Source organism: Ochlerotatus camptorhynchus, unplaced genomic scaffold (genome assembly GCF_037179485.1).
Source record: "Ochlerotatus camptorhynchus isolate MF236.1 unplaced genomic scaffold, CSIRO-AGI_Acam_v1.1 ptg000078l, whole genome shotgun sequence".
In the NCBI taxonomy this organism is placed as follows: domain Eukaryota; kingdom Metazoa; phylum Arthropoda; class Insecta; order Diptera; family Culicidae; genus Ochlerotatus; species Ochlerotatus camptorhynchus.
Genome location: NW_027040568.1, coordinates 791,081 through 805,024, shown reverse-complemented (window position 1 = coordinate 805,024; position 13,944 = coordinate 791,081). Strand labels below are relative to the sequence as shown.

General features: G+C 38.5%; 1 protein-coding gene across 1 annotated transcript; it reads right to left on the bottom strand.

The window, feature by feature from the left end:
* Positions 1 to 10,843: 10,843 nt before the first annotated feature.
* Positions 10,844 to 12,997, bottom strand: tj (traffic jam). The gene has a single exon (XM_065217596.1). It carries the CDS (start codon positions 12,435 to 12,437, stop codon positions 11,253 to 11,255), a length of 1,185 nt encoding a protein of 394 aa, XP_065073668.1. The 5' UTR covers positions 12,438 to 12,997; the 3' UTR covers positions 10,844 to 11,252.
* Between the last annotated feature and the right edge of the window lie 947 nt (positions 12,998 to 13,944).

Below are 13,944 nucleotides of genomic sequence, written 5' to 3'. Positions count from 1 at the left end.
GATTTTCGAAAAATTGACGTTGCAATCTTTGTTTTAAAAAGCTAATACGTGCTTTTGAAAATTCATCCTTGTATTCTTCAAAAACATGTCTGTGTTGGAATGACAAATTTGTATGATTTATGTTTTATAACAGTAGTGAATGACGGTAAAACTAACATATTGAACGAAATGGAAGGTTTTAGATATTTTTAAATGAAAGTGAGTTTTAAATATGTTATGCTGATATTTTTTACTTGTAAGCAGCACCGTACTCAGTAGGTGGCGAAGCACTCTATAAAGTTTAAAGGTTCTCGCTTGACTTCTACAAAGTTCACAGAATTTCTATGAATTTTGCTGAACTCCTACAAAGTTACCTGATTTTTTTTAGAATTTCGATGATTTTCAGCGAAGTTCTCTGAAGTTAAATAAAGTTTCCTGATCGTATATGGAATTTCCTGACCTGATAGTCTTAGGAAGTTAAGAAATTTTAAGAAGATATTTTATGTTTTAAGCTAAAGAAAGAAGTTTCTGAACATTAATCATAGCTCCCATACCTTCAATTAATTTTCGAAAACTTGTATAAATTTCTCACCCTAAATATCTCCTAAATTCGCTGAAAGTCTACGATGTGCCCTGAATTTATATTGAATTTCATGATTTTTTTTTTGATATCCTCTGAATATCTAAAAATTTTCTGAAATGTTAAAAATCTAATATTGACAAAGAAAAACACCTGAACCTCAACGAAATTTGCATTGGTGCTCTGTACGGAAAACAAGATCGACAGAAAACAAATCAAGGAAAACAAACTGTTGCTCCGGAAATGAGCTACAGTTTTTTCTTCTTTCAAGCAACGTAAATAACGCATCATGGCGAACATGAAAAATTAACACGTTTGAGCACACACCACACGAGCAAATATATTGTCTATACTCAAAAGTATTGACAATCATATTGATGCAAATATTGGTGAATATATTGGTGGAAAATCAAAAACTGTTGATTTCATGTTTCAATCTTTCCCCTCATTTTCTCTTCTTTTTTACAACAGTAGCAGATGGGGCCTGTGCCTCGGCAACTTTTGTCCAGGTGGTTGTGATTTGACTCGGAATTTTTTTAATCGGATACAACAATGTTAGTGAGGAGTGACCCTGCATTGATGACCCCCCGAAATTATTGTTGAAAAATATTGACATGAAAATATGGACGAAACTTCTGTCGTGTGGGATGCACTTTAGAACGAAAGCCTGGCTGTACATTTACTCGCCTTGCTTTGCTCACTTCCTTTAAATGAAAGCAGCGTCAGTTTTCGAGTTGAAACGCAGCCTCGAATTTGCTTTCAATTTCTTTCACCGAAACTCTGTCACCTGCTCTTTCAATTTATTAAATATGCACATAAACGCCTCTCGTTACTTTTTTAGATAAATAGTTTCAAATGTATACATGGGCAAAATGCAAATAAGTCATATAAGTCATGAAACTCCGATTGAAAGCCTGCATGAAAGGCTAGCTGATCGAAGGCGAGCACTTTTTCACTCGTCCGCTTCACCGAAGCTTGAATGGAACACGAATGATGCAACGGGTGAAAGACAGACAAATGATAGAACATTTGTTTTTAAACGCCAAATGAGGTGCTAGAATGATGCGACGCTGCTTGACTGCATAAAAAGAAAACTAGCAGTCTTTTCGTCCCACCGATTTTGTCGATTGAAGCTGATATTGTAGCGCCCTCATTGTAAGTACTGGTATGTAAGAAATTGTTCCACATATGCAAATTATAAATACGGTCAGGTATCCTTATTCTCGGATGGTTGGTTTGCCCGTATTCCTTTGATATTTTTTGAGCTTCGGTAGGTAAATAGAATGCTGACAGGATATGCTTTCCTTATGCGTCCAAGCAGACGAAAAAACCATCCGGGAATACAGATTCCTTATTGTAATAGGGTGGTTCAAAATATAGATTTTTCTCAACCTAGCTCAATTGATTCTAAATTAGGTTATAATCGTGCAACATATTTGAGCTCATTTTGTTGTGAACTCATACTGTTCTGGCCCTTTGAAGTTCATTCGGGACTTTGGGTAAAGTACACATTTTGTTCTCATCGCCCAAGCCTTACGCCATAATGATTTACGGGTAAGATCTTATACAGACATACCGAGTAGTACCAACCGGTGGAAACTAACGATTTCAAATTGGCTCACTAATTGACTAGCCTATTGGCACAGGAATGGAACTTCGGATCAGAAAGTGGCTCCACTTGTCATTTGTGAACACTAGCGCACCTAGCGGCAGAAGGCAGCATCCTATGATAGTGTGAGTGCACATAGAAAGCCCGTGTGGAACGCTACCACAATACATCGCTTGTTGAGCAGAAAAACGAGCCACCTTTTGATTCACCGATTTGTTTGCACTTCCCCTTCTGTTCTGTGCTATTGGTCCCAAGTACATCTATAATTCTAATATTGCCTATGATCTTGTTTTTGAATTATCATTTGATTCATAGGGGAGATGGATGCAATGTCGACCTAAATGCCCCTAATTTGGGCCCATACATAAATTCAGCAATCGACTAAATTTTCAATAGCGACCAAAAATATCCATTAGTATCGTCCCAATGACGTGTTCATCTAGATAAAATTGATAAATAGCAGATGGGCCCAATCTTAGATCCATAAGCCAACATTAAAGCCATTTCCCCTATATGAGTTTGGACTCCCATCATATTCTGCATATTTCCCAAGCTTTCCAGCTGTGACCAGTGTGGTACTGAATGATGTTGATACTTATTGTGGATCTTAAGAAAAAATTCCGTCCGGTGGTTACCTTAGAATTCTACCAGTATGAAAATGAGCTTATAAGCTGAATGCATATACAGTCAACTTTAGCTCGTTGGGCTAAATCTGTAGCCCACTTAGTGAAAGACTTTCGTTAGCTCAGTCCAGTCAAGCTGAAAATTGGTTGAGGGACACACCAATTGTTTATTATCAGCACAATCCTTTAGCAACTATCCAAATTGTTCATACATGAGCCCCTTCGAAAAAGAAATAACACTGTCAAAAATGACGTTTGACTTCGATTTAGGTAGGCTACATCCCAACTAAAACGTAGCCTATCTAAATATAGCCCAACGAGCTACATTTGCCTGTACTAATAATTGTACATCGACAAACTTGAAGTATTTTCTCTGGTTTTCTGAGAAACTTGATATTTTTTGTTGCTATTGAAAATTTAGTCGATTGCTGAATTTATGTATGGGCCCAAATTAGGAGCATTTAGGCCGACATTATATCCATTTCCCCTATTAAAATAAACAGTGACATGCAGGCATGGAAAATCATTTGCATTCATTTCATACATTCATTTGCATTCATTTGCCTCTAACTTTTCTCATCAACAGCATTCCGCAAAATGATGTAAAGAGCTTTTGTAGGTTTTGTTATTAGCTACAACTTTTGTTCATAACTCAAATCTGTATCTCGTATGCATCACGAACTAGAGCAGACAGAACTTGTTACTGTTTTTCAATGAATGTAAAATACATTCACTGAAAAACAGTAGTGGCTTCTGTTCGCTTTGGTTCGTCATGCATAAGAGATACGGATTTGACTTGTTAACAAAAGTTGTAGCTAATAACAAAACCTATAAAAGCTCTATACATCATTTTCCAGAACGCTATTGAAAAAAAAAAGTTAAACGCAATTGAATGTAAATGAATGCACGAAATGAATGCAAATGATTTTCCATCCCTGGTGACATGTCTGGTTATAGCAAATATAATCCAGGACACCCGCATGTGACAACTAATGATCTCGATTTGAGTTTTGATCCAAGTCAGAAAATGGCCATTTCCCGAAGTGACATGTCCAAATGAGGCCAAAAGACCGTCAACGGATGCGTCACATGGAATATGTTGTCTATTCTTGGGAGTGTCCGGAACCTGTTTGAGTGAGGCCAATGTGGCCGTCCATTATCCATATTTCGAATGCTCATCAACTAAAAAAAAGGTAGTGCTGTGCGTAATAAAGTCTCCTGCACTCGATTTTTTTTAGAGCAAGAGACCAGAAAGATCTCACGATAATTTGAGAGCCGTGAAATGTGGGTAGGAGCGCACAGAAACAGCACAACAAGAGCTTACAAGCAGCACGAGAAAAGCTCATTCCATTATAAAAAAAATTCCAAAACCAATGTACCGTAAACGGGGTTAATTTGATAGTTTTTTAAAGTATATTCTAAACAGTGTTTACAGCAATGAATGTTTTTCAAATTTTATATTTTTAATACAAGTACTGAGGATCCAAGAGTCCATTCGTTAGTAATATGTTGAACGAAAATTAAGGCATTAGCACTTTTTTTTTTTTTTTTTTTTTGTGACCGTACTTCAGTATTTTGATTTGGGGTTACTTTGATAATGCTCGATGAATGTAGAAAAAAAAATGAGTGTGACTCAAACAATTTAGTTCTTTAAATATGAAACTTTGAATGAGTATATTATCAGAAAACTTCATTAGCAATAAGAATACAACATTGAATTTGTGATGGCTGTATCGGAAATACATTTCATAAGTGATGGTATGAGTGCTTTTTCAAAAAGGCGAAAAACACGAAAATTGTTTTTTAAATATTTTTGTAAAATATGTAACACATACTATATAAAAACTATATACGATATCAACGGAAATACCCTAAGCTACAATTTGGAACCAATGTTTCTAATTTGGAAAAAGCACAGCGAGTAAATTTATTCCTTATATTATACTATCAAAGTTACCCGCATTATCAAAGATACCCCGTTTTACGGTAATCAAAAACAACATAAAGGAGTTAGTTCCAAAGTTCGGAACAGTTTTATACCTCACTAAAACTTGAAAAATTGTTATGTTTCGAAAAATCAGCACATTCTTCATGAGCGCTCATTTCTCATAAGCACAAGCTTATAGCTTTAGCTCATTGCACGACTCTTTATTTTTGACGTGCAAACACACAGATGTCGCCATTCACTAAATTTTGAACTACAGAACTGTTCGTTAAAAGTTTTTTTCCTTGATTTGTTTTCTGTCGATCTTGTTTTCCGCTACCGACCCCAGGGAGGGAGCTCCCACACGTGGACCCTACCTATCGACCCATCAACTCATGAACCGGGGACCAACGACTTTACTTCCCTTACAGGAACAACTTAATAAGGGTATTTAAGCTGCTTCAAAACGTGATTTCATATGATACAGTAATATTTTTATCAGGAATAATGCAAAATCCAAGAAAATTGATCAATTTAGATGGTCAAGTTCTGAAACTACCACAACATGCTTTTGGGGCTACTGTATACACCCAACCGGGGGATGTAAGATTCGCTTACAATTATGTGTGATTCATCATCAGAGGATGTTAGTGGAGACCGCATGAACCGAGGATGCGATATACCTAGCTGCGGTCCGATGTAAGAAAATTGGAGACCGAAAAATGTGGAGTGTATTAGTGAGTGAAATTAATTATGTCGAAAAAAATATAAAAAAGGTTGCCGACTGGACTCGTACCACGGACGTTGCGACTATCAGACCTGTGCTTTCTCCACTGCTCTCTCCATGCTTCTGAATATGGAAAGCCTAAAAGCAAACATGAAGCGCTCATTTTCTCGCATGCTCGACTTCGTATGCTTTTTCTGCTGGAGAGATTCGAGACAAGTGTGTGCGTCGTTCTACAATGTTCTACAATGTGCGTCGTTCTACAAGCTTACTGGTATAGTCGAAAGTGTAGATGGAACACGAAATAAAAAAAGACAAAAAACCATTACATCGCCTGCATGGTCAATTTCTAACATTCGTTGCGATGTTCATGAACAGAGGATGATAGGAAACGGAACTAACATTCATTGTAATAGATTTTTGGTTTGCGTGTATGGATGATCAAATGTAAAATACTGTGGTAGCCACAGCACAGTTCTGTCAACACCTCAGCATTTTCATTGATCCATTCCTCAGAGAAGAGGTGACAATACGGGGGCGAAAATGAACTACTTTTCTGTCAAACGTGAACCAGCTCCTGATTGGCCGATTTCATGTGCGTAAGATAGAGATAGAAATAGATAAAGATAGAGATAGAGATAAAATAAAAGAGGAAGAAGCCAATTTGTTACCTCTTCCTCTTAGATCCATTCAAGCAGTGTGAAGGGAGTTACCTACTCTTAATGGAGTGATTATCAACACGGAGAATGTTGTAGATGAAATGTGTTGAGACGAAGGCACGTGGAATGCCGTTAGCAGGACTGTTATTGAAGTCATCTTTGATGGAAGCATTGCATGTTTTGTTCAAACTCGTTCGAAAAAGTGAGGTAAATTGCGGGTTGTGCTTAGTATGACGATAATTAGATCATAGCCCTATATGAAATCCACAATGAACTGCGGTGGTAACACGTCCGCATGATACCAGCACAACCATACATGAACCAGAAATATATGTATCGTTTCTGCACTGTTCTACACGGGAGAAAATCCGTGTACACCGTTACGTCATTTATGAATTTTCCCTAGGGTAATTCTGAAGATTATAACAAGGGTCTACTAGGGTAGCATTAAAAAAAAAGAATTCTCACGTCACTTTTCAAAAGGTCCTAAGTAACAAATGTAAAAAATAGAGTTAAGCGATGCAAATTATTGCTCTTCTATCATTTTATGTGATACAAAAACATCCATCCAAATTTACTTTCATTTATTTAAGATAATCATAGGTCAAAAATTGTGCAATGTACAGTTTGAAATGATGGTTACATTATTGTTACTTCGGTCATTTCGACTGCCTAACATGATTGGTGCTCATTTTCTAAAGGCGGGGCCAATCTAAAGTTAGGTACTTTACTCTGAAATCTGTGAAAGAGAATCAAGTATCATGTAGAACAAAGCGTCCAATGTAACACTCATTGATTATGTCATTGAGAAAAATCGTCCAATGTAACATGTCCGATGTAGAACTTGACTAGGGACAACGTTCTGTATGGTTTTTTTTTCTATTTTGTAGCATGAAATTCAAAGTAAAATTGTGATTTTACTGTTTCTACTGAATTGTCAACGTTACTATTCACTGACTACATTAAAAATAGTATTGCAAAATGTATTGTTTCTAAACAGTTAAAATAATAACCTGTCGAACTTCAACTTCGATTTTTTCAAAATGGTTGGATATGTTACATTGGTCTATTTGAAAAGTAACGCGAGAATTTTAAGAAAGATAACTGAGTGAACTTGTGAGAAATATTGAGTTCATATTCAATTTGAAAAATTTTTCTCTACCGTAAATGGGAGTGACAATGGGCCAACAAATCAAAACAAAACGTAGCTATTAGGAGTACACTTGGCTATGATCACAATGTGCTTGGTATGTATGTCTAAAGATCGTGTGTAACCCACGTCTATCCACATAAAAGTGTGTTCAAACTTTTGTTTGCCTGTGGAAATTTTTAAAACCGTGTTTTTTGATACTATTTGTGACACTTAACTTTACAGCACTATGTAAATAAAACAACTGGTTGATGTTATCAACACTATAATCCACGAGTTCAAGAAACATATTTCTAGTTATCATTTTCTGTATATTCAAGATATTTTCATCAATAAACATTTTTCCATTTTGGCCCAATGTCACCCCGTCTTATGGTATTGTAAATAGTAGGTATTTCTCAAAACAATAGAAACCAAAAGTTTTCAAAATATCGAGAAATTTCTATCCAAATTACTGCAATTTTTCCATGAGCATTTGAAACATTCTAGAAGAAGAACATCTCAATGTTTTCGTGGTGTTCATGAAAAATCAATGTTTTCGTAGTGTTCTAGGATAACATGAGGTTCGAGGTTCTGGCAGGAGTAACAACTCTCTCTCCATAATCGTTCTTTATCAGAATACTAATCAAATGCAGAGTGATGAACACACAATCCCAGGCAATGAGAAGGCTTTTCACACAATGAATTTCACCATTTACTGTATCAGAGTACCCTTTAGAGTTGGCAAACCAATTAGAATACTGGAAATCTTGGACGATGGTTACATTCAATTATTCCTAATATTTCTTCGAGAGCGTGGTTTAAAGGCTTGGGTTTAGGTCGTGACTTCATTTGCGTGATGAGTAGACTTATGTCCAACCACTACTCACTAGATGCGTATCTCCATAGAATAAACCTCGTGGACAGCAACATCTGTAGGTGTGCAAACGGTTAGGATGACATCGATCACACAGTTTGGCAATGTACAGATGCCAGATGCCAGAGAGCGACTTTTGAATACCCTCGAGGCCCAAGAAAGATAACCCTATGTTCCTATCAGAGACGTGTTGGGATGTTGGGAACCCGCGATCCCAGCTCTTTCAGTCGAGTCATGTGTTTCTACAAATGTCTTGTATAAGAATTTAATTCCTTTGTCTTTTATCTCTCTTTATTAGTTTTTAATTGTCTTGTCCCCCCGTCTCGATGAGTCTCATCGTCGCCCACTGGTCACCATAGCCGGTTGAACTTCAGGCGAATCTAGAACTGCACTACCGTTCATACTAGTGACAACGCTCTGATGAGACCACGAAATCCCACCCCAAGCACCTCCCCTGATCCTATCCTTCGACCATGTACCCCTCTAGCCTCTGGTGAGCCGCGAGTATTCGGCCCAACTTCTACTAGACATAGTAATGAGTGAATTTTGTTACTAACAATGAACAATGAATTATCGGCTCCGTAAGGCTAACGCGATTGAGCCTGCCAAATAATCTAACTATACAAAAAAGCTTTGTAATTGATTGAAAACGGTAGTTTGAGGTTGGAATCAGAGATGGTCGGATCGGCATACCTGACTTGACCCGAAAGTTAGAAACCTATCAAGGTGCTTGAAGTTTTCAAAAATGTCCGTCCTGATGGCTGATATACCGTATCACTATAACTTTTCTAGAGCACAATTTTCTGACCCTCTTTCGACAGCGATCATGAAATTGCAACCTTCTGTTTTCTGCATTGCAACAAACGATGAGTTCGAGTTTTATTGCTGTATGCTTTCTGGAAGCTGATATTTGTGTTCTTAAAATTTCGAGGTGATAGTAAGATCAATCAAAAATCTAGATAAACATTTTAAAAAGTCGTATTTGCATTGATCGAATTCTCTTCATCGACTTTCTCTTTCGTTATTAACTCAACTTCAAAAACATTTCCTGCTGTATTCAACGTTCTAAGCGCAAGATACTAACATCTGTTGTGACAAAAATAGCATGGAATGTGTTTGTGTAAGCGTGAGGACCAAAATAAAAAGTCGATGAAGATAATTGATCAAAGAAGAAAGGTATTTTTGAAATATTCATCGTGAAAAAATATTTCCTCAGGGACTCACCTTAACCAAGAAAAATGTTCAAAATTTGTGAAAAAGTATGAAATCTTATTTGAATTTCATATCATATTCTTTACGTATTAAAAAAAATAATCGGCATACTCTAAACGAGAGAGCACAGTTAGAAATACATAATCTTACACGTGACGGAGTCCATCTTTGACATAAAGGATAAGACGTAAACAAACATGTCATGTAAAAATAAGTGCTCCGAGACTGAAAAGTTCGAAATTATGTTTCAATGAGCTGAATTTCGCATCTATTATGACTTGATGTTTTGTCAAAATTGACGCTCGTATATGTCCGTCTCAGAGCACTTAAATTTACATTAATATTTCTAAGTGTGAGGGTATAGTATAAGAGAGGAGTGGATTCAAAACAAACTGCCTTGGCAACCTATGTGGTTTCTAACAACACTGCCAATGCAATCAAGATAGGCGCTACTCGATTGGCTTAAAACCAGGATTGGCTCCTCTCTTATACTAGACCCTCTCAACTGAGAACTTTATATAATATGCATCATAAGGGTCTATTATAAAAAGAAAACAATATGCTGATTTTTTTCTACTGCGTAAAGAATTCCTAAGGTTTTACCAACCCGTCCGGAATGGATGCGGATCATGTTTCGGGTAAAAATACCAACCATGTCTATTTGGAACGTATTACACAAAATAAAAGCTTTGGCCCGGTCATTCTCAACATTGATTAACACTCCGAACACGATGCCTCCGATAAAACGTGTTACGAAAAACTTGCAATGTTTGGAAAACCATTGCTCAGCCATTTATTAACGAATTTCAAATCTATTGTCACCATTTGAAACTAAATTGTTTAAAGATTTATTCGTTATCAATAGATTTAAAATTTATCGTTGAATTTCTCAGCAATGACTTTTCAATTATTGTCCATTTTCCGTTAGAAATCTTACCGGAGGCATCGTGTTCGGAGTTTTAACTATTTAACGGAAAGCATACCCACCACTAACACCGACACAGTAATTTGATCATAATTTATATTTCATTTACTTACTAGCAAACAGTATTGAAAAATTATCCATTTACAACTGTATTCACAACGAAATTAAGTCACTCACCCGGAAAAAAATTATCCCCAGAGAATGAAAATCCTCACTAAACGTAAACATTAACAATACACTTCACTCAAAATGTGCGACCATTCTGAAACAATTTTCCCTCGCCGGCACGCGTCCGTCATAGTGGCACAATAACTGTCATCATTTGGAAAACGAAGATGGGAAAATTGAAAATGAAAAACGACCTCAGCCAAGCAGTTACATTCTACAATCGTGCGCATTGTTCGTTTTGTCATTTTTTTTTATTTACATTTGAAATACATCCAAGAAGTGGAGCATAAGTACTTTAGGTAACGACTTGAATCCGAACCAGAAACGATTACTACCAAATATAAATAAACCCAAGAGGAAAGAAAGATAACCTTCCGAGGAAGAAATGATACGGATAAATGAAAGATTTTTTTTTTAAACAATTTTGTAATATTTAATAAAATCTTTGATTATACTCTTTCTAGGAAACATATTGTAACAAATTATTGCTTCAACATAAATTTGGCATCTTGTTTGAAGTGTCAAGTTCACAATTCACATTGTTCATCTTTTACGATTATAGTCCTTGAGTGAAATTACAAGTTTCGTATAAGGAGCTGCTGCCATTTAACTGTCACCTCACCTGAAGGGAGGTGCCTACAATGCCTCAATCTTAAGTCTCTCGAAATAGTAACATTGCGCCCCGCACAGAACCAGTCTTTGCTTTTATATTTACATAACCATCCAACAAAGTAGCATTCTCGTCATCCAAAACATTTTCGTAACGACCTTCGATTTAGGGATGTACCTGCAGCATTAGGAAGCGTAACGTCCGATCCACGGTTGTTGGCCTCCTATCTGGCGTCATACGTAGTACTCGGGTGTGCTGGTGCTATCGGTGAGCAGTTGTTGTTTTGTTGAAGGTACTGTCCCATTCGGTTGACGGGATGATTGGTGCTGGTGTGGCACTTGTTGCGGCTGTGGTTGTTGCGAGTGTTGATGTGCTGCTGCTGCGGCCGCCAATGCTGCGTGGTCACGAAGTTTGCTTTTGAGCTCGTCTCTCTCCTGTTTAATCCTTGACAACTCCATCTTCATATGATGCATCTCACTTTGCAACTGGCGGTTTGTAATTTCCAGATCGTGACGCTGTTGAAGTCGTTTGGAGCGACAGTTTTGTGCGTAACCGCGATTCTTCAGTGTGCGTCGTTTCTGTTTTAAGCGAACCACTTGATCACGTGGACATCCGTGCAGTCGCTTGTTGAGCTCCCGTACCGAAAGCGACATGAGCATATCATCGTTGATAAGGTCATCGCTACTACCGTGAGCGTAACAGCTACCGGTACTATTACCATTTCTGGGCGATGAAGCTGATCCCATAGAACTAACGGAATGTGGTCGGTTCGAATGTCCGTGGAGATGGAGATGATGATGGGAACCACCGTGTATCGGGTTGAGGTGATCGAGTTGAGCATGATGGTGGTGCGAGTATCCACTGGCTGCATGGGCTTGCATGTATTCCTTGCGTTCCATCCAGTCACCTTCCGATAGCGAAAACTGGTGAGATGGTCGAAGATCCAAAGGTTGTTCCATTCGCATAGTTTGCGGCACGATCATCATGTTTTCCATTTGATCCGGCTGGATGCGATTACCATAGTACGGATAGGGGGCAGAGTTGGTATGATTAGGCGATCCAACAACTGGAGGTGTTTCTGGCGGTGTTGAAGGAACGCCGGCGATCGGAGGATTCAACAAGACCGGCTGTCCGTGGGTGGGATGTGGATAAAAATCCGAATTTGGAGTGATGGAACTGACTTTACGTTCCTCCACATGCCATGTTGTGCCGTTCGCTTTCAACCGTATCGGAATGAATCCATTTTCGTCCCCTGCCGTTGCCCAGATCTTTCCATTTCCGGCAGTAGGACTAATGTCTTCCCGCTTAACGTTCGTGTCATCCAGATGCTCCAGCACGAATTCTTGTATGTAATTATCCGCGAAAGCAGGTTCCTCGAGATTCATTACTTTCGTAACGCGTTCTACCGGTAGTTTCATAAAACAGTTTTTTTGTAGCTACTCACGTCACAAAAAAAAGGTGTTTAAACCAAAGACTAAAGCGGTACAAGGTTTTGGAAGTTTATCTCAACACCTTCAAAACATCAGACTACACTATTCTTCCGTATTTGTGTTCACTATTTACAAGCTAACGACTCGCGGAAAACCTTCTCCAGCTTGCATAATACACCACCAACACAAAACAAAAACACCACTTCTCCAAACACGTCTACCGGTCACAGTTCTACCATCCCAAGTGGTCGACTTCGTAGCGCACGGTCTTTCACTGACTTGGCGTAATCATCTACAGTTTAATCAATGCGCGAAATTCATCAGTTTGGCTACACATCAATATCAGGCGATTATCTCGCTATAGAATCAGCTCATTCAGTCCGAAATCAATAACATCACAAAAGTCGATGTACCGTTCAACTTTCTAGAGCACTTGAACTTATCAATCTTCACGAGACTCGCAAACGACAACACCCCGACGACAACTCAAATCGCGACACGGCGCGCAATCGATGTGAACTCATCCGCGACTGGACGTGAAATAGATGAAAAATATCTAGCGAAATTCTCATAAAGAGAAGAAAATTCACCCTCTCGGCTGTGTATGCCTTTGGGGCCAAAAGCATACAACTACTCAGACATGCGCATACTGGGTCTCCAATCCTATGGCAAAAATAAGAAGAACAACAAAAACTGTTTATGCAAAGGCATTTCATCGACCGCATGCGAAAGCTACCGCCACCACACCACCGGCAAACACTCATCAGACAACAGCGCCGCATGGCAAAGTTAACTCTCACGCCAAGCATCTCACTCCGTCAATCACGCATAGCAACGAGCACAAGACGTCATATACCTACAACCGCCGCGCCGCATACAGAAGAAGAGCGAAATGTGCTCGATGGGATGTGGCTAACAGAAGCTTTCAACTTTCGTAGCTCCGCCTTTTTTCCGCAGTCAATCGAAAAGCTCAACCATTCCATTCGGCGCATGACCACTCTTCTAGATGCCAGCTCAGTGCTCGCCCGCCAGTCAGTCTCCGCCAACGGAAAGAGAGAACAAGAGTGCAATCACATCACCCAAAGGAATGCTTGATGAACTATACAGCGGAATTCAATCTACAAATGCCGTTGGAAAGACAAGTTTTCTAGTGGATCGATTTTTTCATCCTAGAAATCTACCCGACAAAAGTGAAAGTCACTTTTTCGCATCCCTCTACTAAAGCTCATTTATCGAACACTAACTTGGATATAGAGTTTTACATTTTTTCTGTTCGGTCACATTTATAATGAAAAAAGCAAAACTCACCAAGCCACACACACACACGTGTCACCATGAATGGCGGCGAATGGCGGATGGCGGTGAAGGACTTTGCCGTAATTTATAAACCGTTGTCCTTGCTGTAGACGCTATCGCATCATCTGATACAGTCAGCGGCAAAAAATGTGGGTGATTTTGTCGGAGTTTTATGACACAAAAATAAAATCGATCGAGG

Coding starts and splice junctions, on each gene's coding strand:
- tj (XM_065217596.1), bottom strand. CDS start 12,437: ATGAAACTACCGGTAGAACGCGTTACGAAAGTAATGAATCTCGAGGAA.